Here is a 26,999-nt window from a genome sequence, read left to right on the forward strand (position 1 = left end):
TGTGGGGCGCAGGTCTTTATATCTATGTCAAGAATTTGTCCAGTGCACATAACATACAATTTCCTGGAGATGATCAGATTTCTACTGCAGTCAAGAAAATATAGAACGAAACTTAACGTCTGTCGTCTGGGCTAGAAATAGTATTACAAACAGCGCAGCTACAGCAGAATGCAGAAAACCTGCGGCACAGACAGATCTGGGAGAGAGGTAATATTCATACTACATGATATAATAGTCATACAGCACCAGAACAATAGAATAAGAGACATAGAACAATAGAATAAGAGACATAGAACAATAGAACAATAGTCATAGAACAATAGACATAGAACAATAGAATAAGAGACATAGAACAATAGAATAATAGTCATAGAACAATAGAACAATAGTCATAGAACAATAGAATAAGAGACATAGAACAATAGAATAATAGACATAGAACAATAGAATAATAGACATAGAACAATAGAATAAGAGACATAGAACAATAGAATAATAGACATAGAACAATAGAATAAGAGACATAGAACAATAGAATAAGAGACATAGAACAATAGACATAGAACAATAGAATAATAGTCATAGAACAATAGAACAATAGTCATAGAACAATAGAATAAGAGACATAGAACAATAGAATAATAGACATAGAACAATAGAATAATAGACATAGAACAATAGAATAATAGAAATAGAACAATAGAATAATAGTCATAGAACAATAGAACAATAGTCATAGAACAATAGAATAAGAGACATAGAACAATAGAATAATAGACATAGAACAATAGAATAAGAGACATAGAACAATAGAACAATAGGCATAGAACAATAGGCATAGAACAATAGACATAGAACAATAGAATAATAGTCATAGAACAATAGAACAATAGTCATAGAACAATAGAATAAGAGACATAGAACAATAGAATAATAGACATAGAACAATAGAATAATAGACATATAATAGTAGAATAATAGACATAGAACAATAGAATAGCAGAATAATAGATATAGTTACTAGAATAGTAGAATAATAGATATAGATACTAGAATAGTAGAATAATAGATATAGATACTAGAATAGTAGAATAATAGACATAGATACTAGAATAGTAGAATAATAGATATAGATACTAGAATAGTAGAATAATAGACATAGATACTAGAATAGTAGAATAATAGATAAAGATACAAGAATAGTAGAATAATAGATATAGATACTAAAATAGTAGAATAATAGATATAGATACTAGAATAGTAGAATAATAGATATAGATACTAGGATAGTAGAATAATAGATATAGATACTAGAATAATAGATATAGATACTAGAATAGTAGAATAATAGATATAGATACTAGAATAATAGATACAGATACTAGAATAGTAGAATAATAGATATAGATACTAGAATAGTAGAATAATAGATATAGATACTAGAATAGTAGAATAATAGATATAGATACTAGAATAGTAGAATAATAGATATAGATACTAGAATAGTAGAATAATAGATATAGATACTAGAATAGTAGAATAATAGATATAGATACTAGAATAGTAGAATAATAGATATAGATACTAGAATAGTAGAATAATAGATATAGATACTAGCATAATAGATATAGATACTAGAATAGTAGAATAATAGATATAGATACTAGAATAATAGAATAATAGATATAGATACTAGAATAGTAGAATAATAGATATAGATACTAGAATAGTAGAATAATAGATATAGATACTAGAATAGTAGAATAATAGATATAGATACTAGAATAGTAGAATAATAGATATAGATACTAGAATAATAGACATAGATACTAGAATAGTAGAATAATAGATATAGATACTAGAATAGTAGAATAATAGATATAGATACTAGAATAATAGAATAATAGATATAGATACTAGAATAATAGAATAATAGATACAGATACTAGAATAGTAGAATAATAGATATAGATACTAGAATAGTAGAATAATAGATATAGATACTAGAATAGTAGAATAATAGATATAGATACTAGAATAATAGACATAGATACTAGAATAGTAGAATAATAGATATAGATACTAGAATAGTAGAATAATAGATATAGATACTAGAATAATAGAATAATAGATATAGATACTAGAATAATAGATACAGATACTAGAATAGTAGAATAATAGATATAGATACTAGAATAGTAGAATAATAGATATAGATACTAGAATAGTAGAATAATAGATATAGATACTAGAATAGTAGAATAATAGATATAGATACTAGAATAGTAGAATAATAGATATAGATACTAGAATAGTAGAATAATAGATATATATACTAGAATAGTAGAATAATAGATAAAGATACTAGAATAGTAGAATAATAGACATAGATACTAGAATAGTAGAATAATAGACATAGATACTAGAATAATAGATAAAGATACTAGAATAGTAGAATAATAGACATAGATACTAGAATAGTAGAATAATAGATATAGATACTAGAATAGTAGAATAATAGACATAGATACTAGAATAGTAGAATAATAGATATAGATACTAGAATAGTAGAATAATAGATAAAGATACTAGAATAGTAGAATAATAGACATAGATACTAGAATAGTAGAATAATAGATAAAGATACTAGAATAGTAGAATAATAGACATAGATACTAGAATAATAGATAAAGATACTAGAATAGTAGAATAGACATAGATACTAGAATAGTAGAATAATAGATGAAGATACTAGAATAGTAGAATAATAGATATAGATACTAGAATAGTAGAATAATAAAGATACTAGAATAGTAGAATAATAGACATAGATACTAGAATTGTAGAATAATAGATATAGATACTAGAATTGTAGAATAATAGATATAGATACTAGAATAGTAGAATAATAGATATAGATACTAGAATAGTAGAATAATAGATATAGATACTAGAATAGTAGAATAATAGACATAGATACTAGAATAGTAGAATAATAGACATAGATACTAGAATAGTAGAATAATAGATATAGATACTAGAATAGTAGAATAATAGACATAGATACTAGAATAGTAGAATAATAGACATAGATACTAGAATAATAGATAAAGATACTAGAATAGTAGAATAATAGATAAAGATACTAGAATAGTAGAATAATAGACATAGATACTAGAATAATAGATAAAGATACTAGAATAGTAGAATAATAGATAAAGATACTAGAATAGTAGAATAATAGACATAGATACTAGAATAATAGATAAAGATACTAGAATAATAGACATAGATACTAGAATAGTAGAATAATAGATATAGATACTAGAATAGTAGAATAATAGATATAGATACTAGAATAGTAGAACAATAGATATAGATACTAGAATAGTAGAATAATAGATATAGATACTAGAATAGTAGAATAATAGATATAGATACTAGAATAGTAGAACAATAGACATAGATACTAGAATAGTAGAATAATAGACATAGAACATCGGTAGTATGAATAAAGTCACATGTTTTGGGTCACTATTAGTTATACTAAGGATACACAATGGGGACATTTATCATCAACAAGGAGAAAGAAAACGCTCAGCTCCCCACCCACTGTAGTAAGTTGCAGAGACTCGGGCTGGGAAGGAGCCCCTGGAGCTCGGATGATTCCGGCAGCTTCCCGTCCATGAGAACCATATAAACAACAGGGATTAGGAAAAAGGTAAAACGTAGCTTATTCTAGCTCATGTTAAAATGATCAAAGTCAGGCACAAACCAAAAAAAAAAAGGGAAAGGGTGAGGGGACCAAGCCCCTAAAAACAGTACGCCAACGCGTTTTGAGCTGCAAAAGAGCTCTTAATCATGATTAAGCCATGAGCCATTGAGCCATTATTAACCCTTTGGGAACGGAGCCCATTATGACCCTAAGGACGGGAGCATTTTTTGCAAATCTGACCACTGTCACTTTAAGCATTAATAACTCTGATGCTTTTACTTATAAATTTGATTCCGAGATTGTTTTTTCGTGACATATTCTACTTTATGTTAGTGGTAAATTTTCGGCGATACTTGCATCCTTTCTTGGTGAAAAATTATAAAATTTCATGAAAAATTTGAAAATTTTGCATTTTTCTAACTTTGAAGCTCTCTGCTTATAAGGAATATGGATATTCCAAATAAATTATATATAGATTCACATATACAATATGTCTACTTTATATTTTCATCATAAAGTTGAGATGTTTTTACTTTTGGAGACACCAGAGGCTTCAAAGTTCAGCAACAATTTTCCAATTTTTCGCAAAATTTTCAAAATCGAAATTTTTCAGGGACCAGTTCAGGTTTGAAGTGGATTTGAAGGGTCTTCTGATTAGAAATACCCCACAAATGACCCCATTATAAAAACTACACCCCTCAATGTATTCAAAATGATATTCAGTAAGTGTGTTAACCCTTTAGGTGTTTCACAGGAATAGCAGCAAAGTGAAGGAGAAAATTCAAAATCTTCATTTTTTACACTTGCATGTTCTTGTAGACCCAATTTTTGAATTTTTACAAGGGGTAAAAGGAAAAAAATCCTCTCAAAATGTGTAACCCAATTTCTCTCAAGTAAGGAAATACCTCATATGTGGATATCAAGAGTTCGGCGGGTGCACTAGAGGGCACAGAAGGGAAGGAGCGACAATGGGATTTTGGAGAGGGAGTTTTTCTGAAATGGTTTTTGGGGGGCATGTCACATTTAGGAAGCCCCTATGGTGCCAGGACAGCAAAAAACCCCACATCGCACACTATTTTGGAAACGACACCCCTCAAGGAACGTAACAAGGGGTACAGTGAGCCTTAACACCCCACAGGTGTTTGACAACTTTTTGTTAAAGTCGGATGTGTAAATGAAAAAAAATATTTTTCCACTAAAATGCTGTTTTTTCCCCAAATTTTACTTTTTTACAAAGGGTAATAGGAGAAAATGCCCCCCAAAATTTGTAACCCCATTTCTTCTGAGTGTGGAAATACCCCATATGTGGATGTCAAGTGCACTGCGAGCGAACTACAACGCTCAGATGAGAAGGAGCGCCATTGAGCTTTTAGAGAGATAATTTGTTTGGAATGGAAGTCGGGGGCCATGTGCATTTACAAAGCCCCCCGTGGTGCCAGAACAGTGCCCCCCCCCCCACATGTGACCCCATTTTGGAAACTACACCCCTCACAGAATTTAATAAGGGGTGCAGTGAGTATTTACACCCCACTGGCGTTTGACAGATCTTTGGAACAGTGGGCTGTGCAAACAAAAAAATTAAATTTTTCATTTTCACGGACCACTGTTCCAAAAATCTGTCAGACACCTGTGGGGTGTAAATGCTCACTGTACCCCTTATTACATTCCGTGAGGGGTGTAGTTTCCAAAATGGGGTCACATGTGGGTATTTATTATTTTGCATTTATGTCAGAACCGCTGTAAAATCAGCCACCCCTGTGCAAATCACCAATTTAGGCCTCAAATGTACATGGCGCACTCTCCCTTCTGAGCCTTGTTGTGCGCCCGCAGAGCATTTTACGCCCACATATGGGGTATTTCCGTACTCAGGAGAAATTGCGTTACAAATTTTGGGGGGCTTTTTTTCCTTTTACCTCTTGTGAAAATAAAAAGTAAAGGGCAACAACAGCATGTTAGTGTAAAAAATTTTTTTTTTACAATAACAGGCTGGTGTAGACCCCAACTTTTCCTTTTCATAAGGGGTAAAAGGAGAACAAGCCCCCCAAAATTTGTAACGCAATTTCTCCCGAGTACGGCGATACCCCATATGTGACCCTAAACTGTTTCCTTGAAATACGACAGGGCTCCAAAGTGAGAGAGCGCCATGTGCATTTGAGGACTAAATTAGGGATTGCATAGGGGTGGACATAGGGGTATTCTACGCCAGTGATTCCCAAACAGGGTGCCTCCAGCTGTTGCTAAACTCCCAGCATGCCTGGACAGTCAGTGACTGTCCGGAAATGCTGGGAGTTGTTGTTTTGCAACAACTGGAGGCTCCTTTTTGGAAACACTGCCGTACAATACATTTTTCATTTTTATTGGGGGGGGGGGGGGGAGAGTGTAAGGGGGTGTATATGTAGTGTTTTACTCTTTATTAGGTGTTAGTATAGTGTAGTGTTTTTAGGGTACATTCACACTGGCGTGTTACGGTGAGTTTCCCGCTAGGAATTTGCGCTGCGGCAAAAAATTTGCCGCAGCTCATACTTGAAGCAGGAAACTTGCTGTAAACCCGCCCGTGTGAATGTACCCTGTACGTTCTCATGGGGGGGGGGAGAACCTCCAGCTGTTTCAAAACTACAACTCCCAGCATGCACGGTCTGTCAGTACATGCTGGGAGTTGTAGTTTTGCAACAGCTGGAGGCACACTGGTTGGAAAACCTTCAGTTAGGTTCTGTTACCTAACTCAGTATTTTCCAACCAGTGAGCCTCCAGCTGTTGCAAAACTACAACTACCAGCATGCACGGTCTGTCAGTACATGCTGGGAGTTGTAGTTTTGAAACAGCTGGAGGCACACTGGTTGGAAAATACTGAGTTAGGTTCTGTTACCTAACTCAGTATTTTCCAACCAGTGTGCCTCCAGCTGTTGCAAAACTACAATTCCCAGCATGACTGATCACAGAAGGGCATGCTGGGAGATGTAGTTATGCAACAGCTGGAGGTACGCAACTACAACTCCCAGCATGCCGAGACAGCTGTTTGCTGTGTGGGCATGCTGGAATTTGTAGTTTTGCAACATCTGGAGTGCTACAATTTAGAGACCACTGAACAGTGATCTCCAAACTGTGGACCTCCAGATGTTGCAAAACTACAACTCCCAGCATGCCCAGACAGCAAACAGCTGTGTGGGCATGCTAGGAGTTGTAGTTTTGCAAGATCTAGAGGGTAGTATAGAGATCACTGTGCAGTGATCTCTAAACTGCAGACCTCCAGCTGTTGCAAAACTACAAATTCCAGCATGCCCACACAGCAAACAGCTGTCTGGGCATGCTGGGAGTTGTAGTTTTGCAACATCTGGAGGGCTACAGTCTAGAAACCACTATAGTGGTCTCAGACTGTAGCCCTCTAGATGTTGCTAGGCAACTACTCACCGGCTTCCGTCGCATCCGGAAGCCGTCCTCTTCTGCCGCACGCTGCCGCAGATCTCCGTCGCCGACCGCCGATCCCCGTCGCTCCGCTGCCTCCGGAGGGGTAAGTGGACTCTGGCGCCGCTACTCTTCGTTTTCCCCGTTCTGCCCCGCCTATTGTGGGAGGGCAGGACGGGGAAAACGAAAGTAAACCCCTCCGCCCCTGATCTGCTATTGGTGGTCGCGTCTAGACCACCAATAGCAGGGATAGGAGGGGTGGCACCCGTGCCTCCTCACTCCTATCGCTTTACGGGGATCGTGGGTGTCTTAGACACCCGCGATCCCCCTTCTATTCCGGGTCACCATAGACCCGTAATGACCCGGAATCGGCGCAAATCGCAAGTGTAAATTCACTTGCGATTTGCGCCGATCGCCGACATGGGGGGGTCTAATGACCCCCCTGGGCATTTGCACGGGGTGCCTGCTGATAGATATCAGCAGTCACCCCGGCCCGGTCCTTGCCCGGCATGCGGCGGGGACCGAAATTCCCACGGGCGTATGGATATGCCCTTCGTCCTTAAGTACCAGGACGCAAGGGCGTATGCATACGCCCTTCGTCCCCAACAGGTTAAGAGCTCTTTTGCAGCTCGAAACGCGTTGTTATACACAGGTTTTGATGGTGTAGTTGGAGTGTACACGCACTAAATATATTAAATGGTTCAGTGCACGTGATAAATATGGGCCTTCTACATTTTTGTGTCATTTTTCTTCGGGACACCACTTTGTATGACTCCTTTTCTGCGACTTTTTTCATCCGTGCAACTTTCATGTGACTTTTTGAAACTGGTGTCTACAGTCAGTTTTGTAAGGGTGCGTTCACACGGCCGTCTGTCCCCGTTCCATTTTACTCACGTAAAGAATAAAAGCGGATAAAGAAAAAAACGGATACAAACGGAGGGTCAAACGGGTATAAATGGATGGACCACTTCGGTTTTTGAACAAAAAAAGTATCAAAATCATCCGTTTGTACCCGTTTGGATCCATTTTAAATCTGTTTTTGTCCATTGATGTCCGTTTATTTATTTTTTTATTTTTTTAACCCTTGAGTAACTTTTTCCTGGTAACTTCCTGATTCTCTTCTGAACATGCTCAGAAGTTAAAAACGGATCAAAAAAATGGATCAAGAAAAGGAGCAAAACGGATACAAATGGATGTCATTTCACAACTATTTGTTTTTCCATAGACTTCAATGTTAAAACTATGATGTCCGTTTTTTCATCCACTTTTTTGACAGAATAAAAAATACTGCATGTTGCCATATTTTCTGCTGTAAAAAAAAAAACGGAAATGAGTGCAGACGGGTGCAAATGGATTGTAAAAAAAAAAAAAATCCCATTGACATAAATGGAATAAAAAAAAAAAACGTTTTTAATCCGTTTACAGCCGGCAAAAACGGGACCGAAATGGAGACAGATGGCCGTGTGAACGCAACCTAAGCCAGGTTTGGGTTGGTGTATGTTTGTGGTGGAATTTAGGGATGTGCAACAAATCTGCAACATTTTGAAAACATTTTTCACTTCGTAAATCTCTACTTACCACTGTAAAGTGAAAAAGCAAAAGTGTGTAATTAAGTCATTTTAGGCAAAATCACTTTAGCAAAAAGTCGCACCAATTGAGAAATATATATATATTTTTTTTGGTGCACTGTACCCAAAGATACTGCCATATCGGGTCAATGCATGGGGCGAAATTGTCCCCCGTTCTCAAAAATCCATTTACCGTATATACTCGAGTATAAGCCGACCCGAGTATAAGCCGAGACCCCTAATTTCAACCCAAAATCCCAGGAAAAGTTATTGACTCGAGTATAAGCCTAGGGTGGGAAATACCTCATCCCCCCCTGTCATCATCCAGACCCGTCATTAACATCCTCATCATCCCCTTGTCATCATCCCACACATCCCCTTATCATCCCACACATCCCCCCTTCATCATCCCCTTGTCATCATCCCACACATCCCCTTATCATCCCACACATCCCCCCTTCATCATCCCCTTGTCATCATCCCACACATCCCCCCTTCATCATCCCCTTGTCATCATCCCACACATCCCCTTATCCCACACATCCCCCCTTCATCATCCCCTTGTCATCATCCCACACATCCCCTTATCCCACACATCCCCCCTTCATCATCCCCTTGTCATCATCCCACACATCCCCCCTTCATCATCCCCTTGTCATCATCCCACACATCCCCTTATCATCCCACACATCCCCCCTTCATCATCCCCTTGTCATCATCCCACACATCCCCTTATCATCCCACACATCCCCCCTTCATCATCCCCTTGTCATCATCCCACACATCCCCCCTTCATCATCCCCTTGTCATCATCCCACACATCCCCTTATCCCACACATCCCCCCTTCATCATCCCCTTGTCATCATCCCACACATCCCCTTATCATCCCACACATCCCCCCTTCATCATCCCCTTGTCATCATCCCACACATCCCCCCTTCATCATCCCCTTGTCATCATCCCACACATCCCCTTATCCCACACATCCCCCCTTCATCATCCCCTTGTCATCATCCCACACATCCCCTTATCATCCCACACATCCCCCCTTCATCATCCCCTTGTAATCATCCCACACCCCCCCCTTCATCATCCCCACCCCCCTTCATCATCCCCACACCCCCCCCCCCCCCCCCTTCATCATCCTCTTCTCATCATTCGCCCTCAGTGGTCTTCAACCTGCGGACCTCCAGAGGTTTCAAAACTACAACTCCCAGCAAGCCCGGGCAGCCATCGGCTGTCCGGGCTTGCTGGGAGTTGTAGTTTTGAAACCTCCGGAGGTCCGCAGGTTGAAGACCACTGCGGCCTTCAACATGCGGACCTCCAGAGGTTTCAAAACTACAACTCCCAGCAAGCCCGGGCAGCCATCGGCTGTCCGGGCTTGCTGGGAGTTGTAGTTTTGAAACCTCCGGAGGTCCGCAGGTTGAAGACCACTGCGGCCTTCAACATCATCCAGCCCCCTCTCACCCCCTTTAGTTCTGAGTACTCACCTCCGCTCGGCGCTGGTCCGGTCCTGCAGGGCTGTCCGGTAAGGAGGTGGTCCGGTGAGGAGGTGGTCCGGGCTGCTATCTTCACCGGGGGCGCCTCTTCTCCGCGCTTCCGGCCCGGAATAGAGCCGTTGCCTTGACAACGACGTATCTGCGTCATTGTCAAGGCAACGTGACTATTCTGAGGCCGGGCCCGAAGCGCTTAGAAGAGGCCTCCCCGGTGAAGATAGCAGCCCGGACCACCTCCTCACCGGACCACCTCCTTACCGGACAGCCCTGCAGGACCGGACCAGCGCCGAGCGGAGGTGAGTACTCAGAACTAAAGGGGGTGAGAGGGGGCTGGATGATGTTGAAGGCCGCAGTGGTCTTCAACCTGCGGACCTCCGGAGGTTTCAAAACTACAACTCCCAGCAAGCCCGGACAGCCGATGGCTGCCCTGGCTTGCTGGGAGTTGTAGTTTTGAAACCTCTGGAGGTCCGCAGGTTGAAGACCACTGCGGGTGGGGGAGTTCACTCGAGTATAAGCCGAGGGGGGTGTTTTCAGCACGAAAAATCGTGCTGAAAAACTCGGCTTATACTCGAGTATATACGGTAATATATGGTCCCCAGACAGGGGACATATCCGATATTAAACTGATAAGAACAGATACAACACTTGATCTTAGCCAAAAGTCCGAGAAGCGATCAAATTGAGACATTTCTTCTTAATCTTTTGATAAATTCCCCCCTATGACTTTGTGTTCCAGGGTACCGGGAGGCGTTACTAAAATACAAGATGTGCTATACTGCTGGGCGGTATACCGCTTCTTACCGAATACCAAAATTGTTGTGCTGCACGATATGAATTTTATCCCATACCGCAATACCGGTTTGGCCCCTCCCCCTCGGGAATGAATGAATTATCAGCCCAGCGCTGCGCTGTCCCCACATCGGGGAACTAATCATATGTGACCCGCGAGCGCTGTTCTGCCCCCACCCCCCAATTAATTATCAGTCCATCGGGGTACTACTCACATATGTCACCCCCGAGCGCTGCCCTCCCCGTCCTCCTGTTTGTTGCAGCCGCCGGCGCTGACACTCTATACCAGTGGTTTTCAACCTCCAGATGTTGCAAAACTACCGGCTTCTTACATGACGAGGCGGAACATCGCTGCGGCCGGTGATAGGCTGACGGCTGTCCGACGTTCCCGTCCCCAGGAAGAGCGTAAGATCATCGTAGGAACATGCGTCAAAGTTTATTTTTGTTTACCTTTTGCAGCCCAGGCATAGGGATACAGCTATAGAGTGTCAGCGTCGGCGGCCGCAACAAACAGGACGACGAGGAGGCCAGCGCTTGTGGGGGGGCATATGTGAGTAATACCCCGATGGGGACAGCGCAGCGCTGAGCTAATAATAATTTTTTTTTGGGGGGGGGGAATACCGTAATATACCGTGGAACCGCCATAAGTTACACAAATACCGCGATACACATATTTGGCCATACCACCCAGCCCTAATGTGCTATTACTATTATTCTTGAATGATTTAGGGCTTGTGTAGTCGGCTCTCTATATATCTATATATCTCTATATCTCTGGTTTACTTTCTTGAACTGCTTTGATGACATGCGCCATTATGTAGGTAGGATGTGTTGTAGTACTTTACATATTATTGTGTTTGTATATCTTTATACTTGCACTATGTTACTTTCGCACCTGTGCAAAAACTGTGCAACTTTTTATTAAAGTGATTTTGACTAAATGTTGGTATCTGGTTTTGAGGTGTAAATTATCTTTAAAAAAAAAGTTGCAGTTTTGTCGCACAGCCCTCCATTACACCACAAACATACACCGGCCCTAAGCTGGGTTACAAAACTGCCTGTGAACAGCATTTTGAAAAAAAGTACCACAGAAGTCACAACAGGTATAAAAGGCTCTGAAACGTAAGAAGGAATCATACAAAGTGGTTTTTGTAGTAGCCCCATAGTTATTAAATGCCCTGAACCATTTAAAGGAGTACTTCAGTTTAGATAATGTATTTCCTATTTAAAGGAGAACTCCGGGGCCTCCGGTAACCGATCCTCTTCCTGGTTGCCGGTGGTCGGAGAGTCTTACTGCGCTCAGCCAATCACCGGCCGCAGTGAAGTCCCGACTCGGCCGGCGAGGCTGAGCGGCAGTGTGACATTTTCGGCCCTGGCAGCTGGTGCCGGTGTAGTGAAGAATTTTGTGTCCTGAAGCGTTCTCACACTGCCGCTCAGCCTATCGCCGGCCGAGTCGGACTTTGCTGCGGCTGGTGATTGGCTGAGTGCAGTATGATTCTCCGACCACAGGCAACCAGGAAGAGGATCACGTCGGAGAACCGGAGCCGGTTACCGGAGGCACCAGGGGAGCGGAGGAAGGTATGTACATCTTTATTTTTTTACTGCCGGCAGTATGGGGGACAATTTTTATATTCTGGAGTTCTCCTTTAAAGGACAGGGGAAAAGTGTCAGGTCATGGGGGGTTTGATCGCTGAGTTCCCCTGTAATCTCCTGCTCTGTGTCCCAGCACACCCAATACACTGAGATGTGTTGACCACTGCACAAAGAGGTGGTCAACACACACCCTCCATGTTTTTCTATGGGAGAGCCTTAGATACACGAGTACAGAGCTTCAGCTCTCCCATAGTAGTCCATGGAAGTCATGTGTTGACCCCGGCTCCGTGAATGAAGAAAGCCCAGCATTGTGCAGGAGATTGCGGGGAGTCCCAGCCGTCGGACCCCAGCGATCTGACACTTATCCCCTATACTTTGGAGAGGGAATACATTTTTCAAACTTAGATAATCCCTTTAATAAATATGCTCAGAAATAGAGAGACAAAAAACGAGAGACAGGGGGCGCTCCCTATGTAAGGTGTATCGACTAGGTATGTCCCTTCACCACACCTAGGTGATATACTCACCCATTGGATGACAAGACTGGATCCCAGGTTGCGTGGGGTCTTGGTTCACAAATCTCTGTTGTGAGTAGGTGGGTAGAGGTGATTGGAGGCTGCTGCACTCTGACCGGGACTGGACGGAAGAGCCAGTGATATGACACGAAAATCACAAAAGAAGCAAAAACCGGTCTTAAGAAGCGCTGTTTGTTGAGGTCACAAATAGGAGAGACGCAGGCCAGCACATGACAAGTACATTTATTTGCAAAAAGGACAACGCGTTTCGGCACATACAGAGTGCCTTTCTCCGATCCAAACGTGTACAGCTGGCTTTGCGGTGCGTTTGTCCCGGGAAAGTTTGTCAGTCAGGAGCCGGGAAGACATGACTAAAATAGGCATGAAGATGGGAGGCTGCGGCCGGGAGCCGCAAACATTCCCCGCACAATAGTGCCTAAAACTGTAGGGTACACTATAATGCTTGGGCACTCAGAAACAACAGTTCATCCCTCACTCTATTTACTTTATTTATTTTTATGATATTAGTTTTTTGGGGGTTGTGTACTTTTTGCTTGTTCAATATACTTTGCATTTACATATTATGATGAAATAAATACCATTTATATAAATAATAATTTTTGCATATCCCCCTACCCCCCAATTTTTTCTAGTCTGTGCCTGTTATTTAACTTTTGTCTTGGTATGGCACAATATCCAATTTAAGCTGAACGTATCATTTGTGTCTACTGAATGTATGTGATTTTATGATATATTAATAATATATGTGTCACGATGCCGGCTGGCAGGTAGTGGATCCTCTGTGCCAGAGAGGGATTGGCGTGGACCGTGCTAGTGGATCGGTTCTAAGTCACTACTGGTTTTCACCAGAGCCCGCCGCAAAGCGGGATGGTCTTGCTGCGGCGGTAGTGACCAGGTCGTATCCACTAGCAACGGCTCAACCTCTCTGACTGCTGAAGATAGGCGCGGTACAAGGGAGTAGACAGAAGCAAGGTCGGACGTAGCAGAAGGTCGGGGCAGGCAGCAAGGATCGTAGTCGGGGGCAACGGCAGGAGGTCTGGAACACAGGCTAGGAACACACAAGGAAACGCTTTCACTGGCACAATGGCAACAAGATCCGGCGAGGGAGTGAAGGGGAAGTGAGGTATAAATAGGGAGTGCACAGGTGAACACACTAATTGGAACCACTGCGCCAATCAGCGGCGCAGTGGCCCTTTAAATCGCAGAGACCCAGCGCGCGCGCGCCCTAGGGAGCGGGGCCGCGCGCGCCGGGACAGGACAGACGGAGAGCGAGTCAGGTACGGGAGCCGGGATGCGCATCGCGAGCGGGCGCTACCCGCATCGCGAATCGCATCCCGGCTGGAGACGGTATCGCAGCGCACCGGGTCAGTGGAGCTGCCCGGAGCGCTGCGGTAGCGAGAGAGAAGCGAGCGCTCCGGGGAGGAGCGGGGACCCGGAGCGCTCGGCGTAACAGTACCCCCCCCCTTGGGTCTCCCCCTCTTCTTAGAGCCTGAGAACCTGAGGAGCAGACTTTTGTCTAGGATGTTGTCCTCAGGTTCCCAGGATCTCTCTTCAGGTCCACAGCCCTCCCAATCCACCAAAAAGAACCTTTTTCCTCTGACCGTCTTGGAGGCCAGTATCTCTTTCACTGAGAAGACGTCAGAAGAACCGGAGACAGGAGTGGGAGAAACTAATTTGGGAGAGAAACGGTTGATGATGAGTGGTTTAAGAAGAGAGACATGAAAGGCATTAGGAATACGGAGAGAAGGAGGAAGAAGAAGTTTGTAAGAGACAGGATTAATTTGGCACAAGACTTTGAAAGGACCAAGATAGCGTGGACCCAGTTTGTAACTGGGGACACGAAAGCGGACATATTTAGCGGAGAGCCATACCTTGTCTCCGGGAGCAAAAATGGGGGGAGCTCTTCTTTTCTTATCGGCAAACTTTTTCATGCGAGATGAAGCCTGTAAAAGAGAATGTTCTTATCGGCAGGCCGAAAGTGAATTTCAAAATTAAATCGGGCAAAGAACAGAGACCACCTGGCCTGGCGAGGATTCAGCCGTTGGGCAGACTGGAGATAGGAGAGGTTCTTGTGATCGGTGTAAATAATAACTGGAAATCTTGATCCCTCCAGCAGATGCCTCCATTCCTCAAGTGCTAATTTAATGGCTAGAAGCTCTCGATCCCCGATGGAGTAGTTCCTCTCCGCCGGAGAGAAGGTCCTAGAAAAAAAACCACAAGTAACAGCATGCCCGGAAGAATTTTTTTGTAGAAGGACCGCTCCAGCTCCTACAGAGGAGGCATCAACCTCCAATAGGAAGGGTTTAGATGGGTCAGGTCTGGAGAGCACGGGAGCCGAAGAAAAGGCAGACTTGAGCCGTTTAAAGGCGTCTTCCGCTTGAGGAGGCCAAGACTTGGGATTGGCATTTTTTTTGGTTAAAGCCACGATAGGGGCCACAACGGTAGAAAAATGTGGAATAAATTGCCTGTAATAATTGGCGAACCCCAAAAAACGTTGGATAGCACGGAGTCCGGAGGGGCGTGGCCAATCTAAGACGGCAGAGAGTTTGTCTGGATCCATTTGTAGTCCCTGGCCAGAGACCAAGTATCCTAGGAAAGGAAGAGATTGGCATTCAAACAGACATTTCTCTATCTTGGCATAAAGTTGATTGTCACGAAGTCTCTGAAGAACCATACGGACATGCTGGCGGTGTTCTTCTAGATTGGCAGAAAAAATCAGGATATCGTCCAGATATACAACAACACAGGAGTATAAGAGATCACGAAAAATTTCATTAACAAAGTCTTGGAAGACGGCAGGGGCGTTGCACAGGCCAAAGGGCATGACCAGATACTCAAAGTGTCCATCTCTAGTGTTAAATGCCGTTTTCCATTCATCCCCCTCTCTGATGCGGATGAGATTATAAGCACCTCTTAAGTCCAGTTTGGTAAAGATGTGGGCACCTTGGAGGCGATCAAAGAGTTCAGAGATGAGGGGTAGGGGGTAGCGGTTCTTTACCGTGATTTTATTAAGACCGCGGTAGTCAATGCAAGGACGTAGAGAGCCATCTTTTTTGGACACAAAGAAAAATCCGGCTCCGGCAGGAGAGGAGGATTTACGGATAAAGCCTTTTTTTAAATTTTCCTGGATGTACTCCGACATAGCAAGAGTCTCTGGGGCGGACAGAGGATAGATTCTGCCCCGGGGTGGAGTAGTGCCCGGGAGGAGGTCAATAGGACAATCATAAGGCCTGTGAGGAGGTAGAGTCTCAGCTTGTTTTTTGCAAAAAACATCCGCAAAGTCCATATAGGCCTTAGGGAGACCGGTTACAGGGGGAACCACAGAGTCACGGCAAGGGGTACTGGGAACCGGTTTTAGGCAGTCCTTGAAACAAGAGGGCCCCCACTCTTGATCTCCCCAGTGGACCAATCCAGGGTTGGGGAATGGAGTTGAAGCCAGGGTAGTCCAAGGAGGATTTCGGAAGTGCAATTGGGGAGGACCAAAAATTCAATCTTCTCGTGATGAGGTCCGATGCACATTAGAAGGGGCTCCGTGCGGAAACGTATGGTACAGTCCAATCTTTCATTGTTTACACAATTGATGTAGAGGGGTCTGGCGAGACTGGTCACTGGGATGTTGAACCTGTTGACGAGAGAGGCCAAAATAAAATTTCCTGCAGATCCGGAATCCAAGAAGGCCATAGTAGAGAAGGAGAAGGCAGAGGCAGATATCCGCACAGGCACAGTAAGACGTGGAGAAGCAGAGTAGACATCAAGGACTGTCTCACCTTTGTGCGGAGTCAGCGTACGTCTTTCCAGGCGGGGAGGACGGATAGGACAATCCTTCAGGAAGTGTTCGGTACTGGCACAGTACAGGCAGAGATTCTCCATGCGGCGTCGTGTCCTCTCTTGAGGTGTCAGGCGAGACCGGTCGACCTGCATAGCCTCCACGGCGGGAGGCACAGGAACGGATTGCAGGGGACCAGAGGAGAGAGGAGCCGGGGAGAAAAAACGCCTTGTGCGAACAAAGTCCATATCCTGGCGGAGCTCCTGACGCCTTTCGGAAAAACGCATGTCAATGCGAGTGGCAAGATGGATGAGTTCATGTAGGTTAGCAGGGATTTCTCGTGCGGCCAGAACATCTTTAATGTTGCTGGATAGGCCTTTTTTAAAGGTCGCGCAGAGGGCCTCATTATTCCAGGATAATTCTGAAGCAAGAGTACGGAATTGTACGGCGTACTCGCCAACAGAAGAATTACCCTGGACCAGGTTCAACAGGGCAGTCTCAGCAGAAGAGGCTCGGGCAGGTTCCTCAAAGACACTTCGAATTTCCGAGAAGAAGGAGTGTATAGAGGCAGTGACGGGGTCATTGCGGTCCCAGAGCGGTGTGGCCCATGACAGAGCTTTTCCAGACAGAAGGCTGACTACGAAAGCCACCTTAGACCTTTCAGTGGGAAACTGGTCCGACATCATCTCCAAGTGCAGGGAACATTGGGAAAGAAAGCCACGGCAGAATTTAGAGTCCCCATCAAATTTATCCGGCAAGGATAGTCGTAGACCAGAAGCGGCCACTCGCTGCGGAGGAGGTGCAGGAGCTGGCGGAGGAGATGATTGCTGAAGCTGTGGTAGTAGCTGCTGTAGCATCACGGTCAGTTGAGACAGCTGTTGGCCTTGTTGCGCTATCTGTTGTGACTGCTGGGCGACCACCGTGGTGAGGTCGGCGACAACTGGCAGAGGAACTTCAGCGGGATCCATGGCCGGATCTACTGTCACGATGCCGGCTGGCAGGTAGTGGATCCTCTGTGCCAGAGAGGGATTGGCGTGGACCGTGCTAGTGGATCGGTTCTAAGTCACTACTGGTTTTCACCAGAGCCCGCCGCAAAGCGGGATGGTCTTGCTGCGGCGGTAGTGACCAGGTCGTATCCACTAGCAACGGCTCAACCTCTCTGACTGCTGAAGATAGGCGCGGTACAAGGGAGTAGACAGAAGCAAGGTCGGACGTAGCAGAAGGTCGGGGCAGGCAGCAAGGATCGTAGTCGGGGGCAACGGCAGGAGGTCTGGAACACAAGCTAGGAACACACAAGGAAACGCTTTCACTGGCACAATGGCAACAAGATCCGGCGAGGGAGTGAAGGGGAAGTGAGGTATAAATAAGGAGTGCACAGGTGAACACACTAATTGGAACCACTGCGCCAATCAGCGGCGCAGTGGCCCTTTAAATCGCAGAGACCCGGCGCGCGCGCGCCCTAGGGAGCGGGGCCGCGCGCGCCGGGACAGGACAGACGGAGAGCGATTCAGGTACGGGAGCCGGGATGCGCATCGCGAGCGGGGCGCTACCCGCATCGCGAATCGCATCCCGGCTGGAGACGGTATCGCAGTGCACCGGGTCAGTGGAGCTGCCCGGAGCGCTGCGGTAGCGAGAGAGAAGCGAGCGCTCCGGGGAGGAGCGGGGACCCGGAGCGCTCGGCGTAACAATATGAATGTATGCTTTATTGTGTTGTAGCGAATAACTTCACGCACAGAGACATACATCTAAGGCGCGGCTATGAATTGAGCACAGAAACAGCACTTGCTACATAGTAAATGAGCTCAGGCAGCTATCCCGCTGCTATTTCCAAAACGGAAATGTTACAGGAGTCAAAATAGGAACATTTTAAACATGCTTATTTTGTTAAAAGAGTTTTGCTCCCTGCCTCAATTGCACACAGCAGCCCTAAAGCAATGAGGATATGGGAGGGATAACGTTTGATCCACTGGACCAATTTATGTAAGTGACCCCTCCTTTTAATGCTGTTCGCCTGCACTATAACCTAGTGTATTGGACTAAGTGGGGGTGAATAGCCTGTCAGTCTCCCTTTAAATAAGTTATCTAGAATTGTTCCTTAAAGGGGTACTCCAGCTCTTAGACATCTTATCCCCTATCCAAAGGATAGGGGATAAGATGCCTGATCTCGGGGGTCCCGCCACTGGTTGCACGCCGCACTCCGTTAAAATCAGTCCCCGGAGCGTGTTCGCTCCAGGTCTGATTACTGTTGATCACGGGACCGGAGCATTGTGACGTCCCAGCTCTGCCCCCGTGTGAAGTCATGCTCCACCCCCTCAATGCAAGCCTATGGGAGGGGGCGTGCCAGCTGTCACGCCCCCTCCCATAGACTTGCATTGAGGGGGCGGGGCGTGACGTCACACAGGGGAGGAACCGGGACGTCACAATGGTCGGGAGCCAGAACCTCCAGCGCTGCCGGAAGCAGATACAGGTGGGTGCTGCATGCTATATTCTGGGGGTCCCCAGTGGTGGGACCCCCACGATCAGACATCTTATCCCCTATCCTTTGGATAGGGGATAAGATGTCTAGGAGTGGAGTACCCCTTTAAAGGGGTACTCCGCTGCTCCGTTTTGAACAATTATGTCTGGTGTTGCAGTGCCAAACCTAGATTATGGTCAATATTAGAAGTATTGACCCCCAGAACGACTTGTTTCCTCCTGCAACCCATCAGCATAGCAGCGACTCGCACTACAGTACCCAGATTATATCGTGGGTGATATGCTTTTTTGCATAGATCTCAAGGGGAGCGGCCATCTATAAGCCCCGTGGGGTTGCCCCCCCCCCCCCCACCCGATCTATTGAGGGTAAATACACGAGGCCGTCGGTCCTTTCTTTTCTCTATAGATTATGGTCAAGGGTGGTGTTGTTTCAAGAAAACAATCTTTTCTAATCTTGGGCAACCCAACTTTAAAACTAATAACAAAGATATTTAAATGTGCGTGATACTGACCTCAACAAAATCTGGATAAAAAACGCATTTAATCACACTAGATAATAACTATGATTTAATAACCACATTTATATTCCCCCCCCCCCCCCCCCCCCCCCAGAAATGTCTGGAGAACATAAGGAATCAGAAGAAATCCTGGATGACTTACAGCTCAACAGTAAACTCGAAGAGAACGGCCTGGATCCAGAATACTGGCTAAATCAAATGAAAACACTGGGAATTAAAAATATTAATTCCCTACAATATGTTCAGGCTGAAGACTGCCTAAGTTTAGAGAAAAAGATCCGTTATCCATGGGAAAAAAGAGCTTTACGGAAATTATTTAATATACCGGACAGTAGTGTAAGTAGCGCTGAAGTACTAGAAAAACAAACTCAGAACCTGAAAGAGAGAAATCAGGAGGCATCAAAAATATTAGAACAGTTAGAAATGTTAGGATCTGAAAAGAAAAATCTTCAAGATAAAGTTGTTTCCAGAAATATGGATGAAATACAGAAACTTCTGGAGATACCTACTGTGAGTTCAGTGCCACCTGATAAAACCTTAGAAGATCTGATTCCTTACTTTGAAAAGCAAAATTTACACCGGGTTGAGGCGTCTTTAAAAACAAATCATTACACAGATGAAGAAGTCATGAAATACTCTTCAGGAGGGCTGGCACTGGAAGGAATATATCACACCAAAAATAGTCAAGATTATTTTAAGAAACGGGGAACACTTCTATGTATTCCAGAAGATTTTCATCTTATGGGTCCAGAACAAACTTCAGATTTCAGTCAAAAAGAATTTACATCTCATGAAGAAGAGAACAATTTTATAAAAACTATTGAGAAAGTTGGGGTCAGCTTGAGCGGTTCACTTGGTTTTAATGTTAAGGGATTGGGTCTAGGTTTAGGTAGTGATGCCAGTAGATCCTCAGCAGAAGAAGAATCCACCAACTCTTTAAAAGACCATACTTATGTTTGTACAACTAGATACAATTATGTCCCTCTGGCTTCTTATCACTTTAGCAAGAACCAACTGAGACTGTCACAGGATGCACTTGGTGAATTAAAAAACATTGAAAAGTTAATTTTAATGAACTCAGATAAACAGATCTTAAGAAGTAAATGTCAGGATTTTTTTGAAAGGTTTGGTTCCCATGCAAACCTTGGTCCCATACACTTTGGTGGAATATTCTGGTGGAGAGCATCCATGGAAGGTGTTCATAAGAACGAGCTTCACAAAGCAAAAACATCCACAAGTCAAGCATTGAATTACTTCATAAATTGTGGTTATTCTGGAACTCCAGGCGAGCTTGGTATTTCAAGCACTGACACCCAAGGATCTTCTGGCAAGTCCAAGACAACCCAAATGGAGAAACAAATTCATGTATCGATCACCAAAACTGGAGGACCACTTGAAGCGGACTCTCTGCCCCATTGGAAAGCAGGACTTGTAACAAGTAACAGATCCTGGAGTGTCATAGATCGAGGGACTGAGTTGACTCCAGTATGGAAGATCATTGTAGATAATCACGAAAATGAATTCAAAGATGCTGTAAAGCTGAGCTCATATATGATGGATTCTTACAAGATAGTGACTGGAATCACTGCAGAAGTGTTGTTTGGTGAGCATCTCCTCATAGCTTATGATAAAACCCAACTCATATTGGAAAGTGTAAAGTCCTGGGATCCAGTAAATGCCAAAAAACATCTCAATGATCTGCTTGATTTTAAAGAAAAGATCAAGGAACTCACAAAAAGTGACAGCACCTGGGTAAATCTGTGTCTTACAGATAAAAGACTTCAATCATTCTTAGTCAAGGTTGCAAAGAAATACAAGACTGATATTTCATATAATGTTGATATCATGAAAGCCCTAATGCAAAAGATCATCGAACCTCATATTTATTCCAGTGAAGATTTTCCTGATGGTTCAGTTCTTATAAATTGGATTTATGATTCTGGAAAGGGAAAACTTGATCACATTAACATTTGTGAATTTACAGAACTCCGAGATGTTCTACAAAAATCTATAGATGATATCCAACTGGTAACTGCTGATCTGAAGTCATCTAAAGAAGAAGTCCATCAAACAAGAGTCATAGCTACGGAACATATTAGCCTCTCATTATATTCCTTCCTAAGAATGTTAAGGGAAACAGAGCAGACTGACACAGAATTACTGATACTCAGCATTTCTAAAAACTCCAGGTATTGTGTGGTAAACCATAACTTCCAAACACTGTTAGGCTATAAGGACATTGAGTTTTTAAAAGATCAGTTACATGAAGCCTATGAGGAATACACAAACCTAAGAAAACAATGTGTTCAACAGGCTCAAGCTTTTGTCCTGTATACAGGTCTCACCTCTGGGGGCCAATACAACGAAAATTCTTCACGGCAAAAACGTGAATATCTTAGCTTTATGATAAAACATCTAGGACATTTTCTTTCACCTGATATTAGTAACATACTTAACCAGAATTCAGGAAATTTGGAGTTGATAGAGAGATCTCTGAGAGCCTATAGTAATGGTTATGGACTGTATGTAGAGGTTCAAGCCCAGGATCTTGTAAAACTACTAAGTCACTTGTGCCAGGAGCAAAAACCTTTCACAGAAAATGATCACATTCATGACATCAATAACATCAGAGAAGACTTTTTGATCATCCTGAAGGACCTGGATCTAGAAAAATATTATCCACAAAAAATGAAGACAGAATATTTTTATACGATCAGTAGAGCCACATTATCTGGAGCTAAACCTCTAGAAAACAAAGAGCTTCCTATTTATTTCTTACAAAAACTACTGGAGTTGGACTATAATGCCCAGAATGTGCATTGTGAGAATAACAGTCAAGAGTCACAGATAAATACGAGTACCATTAGTAATGATAATACAACTGGTTCTTCAGAGAGCTGTGTGAAACATTTCTTCAGTAGATATAAAAAAGGCACGAAAATACTAGATGCAAAACAAGTTCAAAATATCCATCCCATGGACATTCAGATGGCAATCTTTCATTGTGCTGATGATGTAATGAGACAATATCTCTACACAAAACTTTCCTTCTGTCAGTTCGCTCTTCCACTCTTGGTTCCTGATCCAAACACAAGATCCATCAATTTCCCACTATGGGCCTTTCAGGAAGTCAAAAAAAAGTGGAAGACCAAGCTTGGAAATGACCCAGAAAAGAGTAAATCCAATGACAAATTTATGAAGAAAACAGAAACTCCCATAGTGTCTTTTATCCGTCTTGGTCCATCTGCTTTTTCCAAGTCCCAGATAATTAACTGGTTGATGAGTAAACATAGACATGACATCTTCCACCACCGACATTGTGAAGGAAGCACCAAAAACTCAGTACTGATGGATGGAGTCACAGAGATCGCCTGGTATTGTCCAGGGGGAAGAGACGATGATGCATTTGATGATTGCACTGCATTTGTTAATCTTCATGGAGACGCCAGAGACCATGGTCAACAGCTGAAATTCCTACAAGAAATCTCTTCAGTCCTGGTAATAGTCGTAACTGATTCTGACTGTAAGGAAAGTAAATATGAAATTGTACTGAAACAGCTGTTAGAATCTACTAAGCCTCGTGTCTTCTTACTTGTAGATGAAGAGTTAAGTGGATCAGAGAATCCCCAGAAACTAAAAATTGGTGTAAAGGACAAAAATGAAGCTGAACTAATAAAATAAATAATAACAAAAATAAAAAAATTATTATTGGTGCAGAAAGCAGTGTATTCACTCAACACATGTGCTGCTGTTGCCAGACGTCATAGATTCCTGGTTGATGAGGATAAAGTGCAGTGTAAGGCTGGTAAAGAACAAGCTGAAAAATTACTGAATTTATTAAAAACAGAAGAATTATCAGCTAGGAAAAATACATTCCTTCCATTACAAGGTGATCTGTGGTTACAGTGGTGCAAAAAAGATAAAGAACTGAATAGATTAGGAGGAAAGAGTCACCTAAGTATTGAGCAGCAGAGAAGTGATATTGAATCAAAAAAAGAAGCAATACGTAGAGAGCAACTGAAGAGAGCACATCCTCTCAATAACTTCATGAAGGATTTTTTAAAGTTTCAATATTCTAATAAATATGGGTCAAGAATGTATTTCCTTCAGTGGTTGAAGACCTATTTAGATGAACTGTCCTCAGAGGATCTTTCACATCTAAACCAGAAATATCATCATTGTTGGTCGAGTGTGAAAAAGGAGAAACGAGCAAGTAAAAACAAAGAGATTATAGACAGAATGGAAAAAGAACTACAAACAATTTCAAGGCAGATCAACTTTTCAAAGTTTGGACTTGAACATGTTCTTCGGGAAGTGGGACAAATCTATGAAGCTTTAGAAGCCAATGTTCAAGATCAAATTATTGGTAACTTGCCAAAAATTGCTGCCAATCTCATGATTTTGGGGTATCCCATTGAGCTGATGGATGGTGATGCTGCACATGTACCTCTAAAATGGATTACAGCTATTCTCCAGGAACTAAAGGACACATTAGGAGACAAAAGGTTATTTGTCCTCTCTGTGCTGGGTATACAAAGCACCGGGAAATCCACCTTACTTAATGCAATGTTTGGGCTGCAGTTTGCTGTGTGTGCTGGCAGATGTACTCGAGGAGCCTTCATGCAGCTTGTGAAGGTTGAAGAAGACCTTAGAAATGAAATGAATTATGATTATGTCTTAGTTGTCGATACAGAAGGATTAAGATCTACAGAGTTGTCCAGTCAGAATGTGCTCAATCATGACAATGAGTTGGCTACATTTGTAATCGGTCTGGGGAACCTCACTCTGATCAACATCTTTGGGGAAAATCCTTTTGAGATGCAAGACATCCTTCAGATTGTTGTCCAAGCCTTTCTGAGAATGAAGAAGGTCAATCTACATCCTGGTTGTTTGTTTGTTCACCAAAATGTTGGAGAAATCACAGCCAAGGAAAAGAATATGGAAGGACGGAGATGTCTTCAGAGTAAATTAGATGAGATGACTGTGTGTGCTGCCCAGCAGGAGGAATGTGATGTAACCTGCTTTAATAATGTCATCAAATTTGATTTTGACTCTGATATTCAATATTTTGCCCATCTCTGGGAAGGTGACCCCCCAATGGCTCCTCCAAACCCAAGATACAGTCAGAATGTCCAAACCCTTCGAAAGTTCATACTTGACTCAGGGAAAGAAAACAACAGCATTCTAAGCATTTCAGCCTTCAGTGCACGTGTCACCGACCTGTGGAACGCTTTGCTTAATGAGAATTTTGTTTTCAGTTTCAAGAATTCTCTTATGACTAAAACTTATAACCAACTGGAAGTGAAGTACAGTAAATGGGAATGGAGATTAAGGGAACGCATGCTGGTGCTTCAGAATGAAATCAATAACCACATTTTAAATGAAGAAATAAAATCCATTGATGAGTTTCTACTAAGGAAAAACTTTGATGAAGTCTACAGCGCAGTGCAGGATGACCGTAACATGTTTTTTGATCTTGGAGTCTTATAAATGATCTTGGAGTCTTATAAATGGGGAAACCTAACAGATGAGTTTTCTAAATTTGTGTCAGGTAAAAAAAAGTACAAGGTTTGGAAAAAGACTTTCTCAGATGACACGAAAAGAACAATAACCAGTTCAGTCAATGTTCTTGCAAAGCGAATAGATGAGTATATAGATAGAAAGGGGCAAGAAAAAAATGGATTACCAGAGCAGCTATTTTCACGAAATATTGAAGATAATACAAGAAGAAGTTGAAACCATGTTTGACAAGAAGTATAAATTCCTCACAGACTACATTGTCTATGCATCTCTCTTCTTATGCCGAAAAGCCGCTCACAGGTTTATAAAGCTTTCAGATGTCTTCAGAAAAGCCAATGATCCTGTAGTTTATCTTGAAAGTAAGAGAGAAGAATTCTACAAGAGTTTTAAGGTTTCTTGTGAAGGAAAATTAGAAGTGGCCTCATTGGCCGACATCATCTCCAACAAATTACAAGTCTCCCTACAGCAAGCGGTGTATGAGAAATCGGCCATTGATGTGTCTAGTGCCATGAATTGTCACTACCCAGCCCTGAATGGGAACAGGTCCAAACTAGAGTTCCATCTCCTCAAGTCCTTGGCCGAGAAAGAAAACTTTCAAGATTACCTTACGTATTTCACAGACCCAAAATCTGCAGTGGAAGAATTTATTGGGGAATGTATCGAGGACTGTATGAGGGATACAATGAAAGTGTCAGGCCCTTTACATAACAATGTGAATGAATTTAAGAAAATTATAATAGATGCTATTAAACAGTCAACTGTAAAGATCAAAGAGGAAAAAGGCAACGTGGATTCGTGGTTGGACACCTTCTGTTCAGAACTTGGGAATAAATTGAATCTATCGTCTAATGACTTAAAAAGTGTAAAATATCAGAACATAAGTGACATAGATTTCCTGACGGAGGCCATGACCCGGGCTGTGGATACTATAGTAAAAAAGCTTCATGAAGAATTGTCTACACCTGATACAGGCAAGATCTTACTATTCTGACTGACAACTTCCCAGGGTGTTGGGAAAAATGTCCGTTCTGTGGAGCCGTCTGTACCGATACAGGTTCTCAGCATGGAACAGATCACAGTGTAAAGTATCACCGTCCTGCTGGTTTTACAGGAAGATGTAGCTGGTGGTTTGGGAAAAATCTCAGAACTGATATATGCACAAGTCTTGTAAGTAGCTCTGCATTGTTTCGCCGTAATCATACATATATTCCAAAATTCTATACAAATTATCTCCAGGCAGGACCACCTTACAGTGACTGGTCCATCAAACCAGACAACTCCTCCTTATTTTACTGGAGATGGGTCACTTGCCGATTTCAGTCTGACCTAGAAAAGTATCATGATAGAACATTTGAAACGATTCCAGAAGAGTGGAAAAAAATCAGCAAAGTCGATGCGATATCAGAGATAGAAGAACTACTTAGAAAGGAAGAAGATAGCTACTGCGCAGAAAACAGGTATTAAGTTCTTCACAATGAACTACTGATATGGAGGCCATTTTGAATTCTGCCATTATGCATTTTCAATATAATTAATTTTTTGTGTATGAATCATTATTACAGACTGAGGGGGTTACAGAAACTGACCAAAAGTTGGTTCCTCTTTTATTTCATAGCATAA

At 42.7% G+C, this 26,999-nt stretch overlaps 1 protein-coding gene and 1 pseudogene across 1 annotated transcript; one reads left to right on the top strand and one right to left on the bottom strand.

Moving 5' to 3' along the window:
• Window positions 1-64: 64 nt before the first annotated feature.
• On the top strand, window positions 65-26,999 carry LOC130297645 (interferon-induced very large GTPase 1-like). The gene is given in 6 exon segments (XM_056550349.1): window positions 65-207; window positions 19,954-25,304; window positions 25,362-25,532; window positions 25,534-26,344; window positions 26,347-26,836; window positions 26,942-26,999. Coding segments are annotated over 5 exon segments (6,879 nt in total). The 5' UTR covers window positions 65-207; window positions 19,954-19,955.
• Window positions 10,702-10,857, bottom strand: LOC130297853 (U2 spliceosomal RNA; annotated as a pseudogene).

The sequence above is a fragment of the Hyla sarda genome, chromosome 13 (assembly GCF_029499605.1).
Source record: "Hyla sarda isolate aHylSar1 chromosome 13, aHylSar1.hap1, whole genome shotgun sequence".
NCBI lineage: Eukaryota > Metazoa > Chordata > Amphibia > Anura > Hylidae > Hyla > Hyla sarda.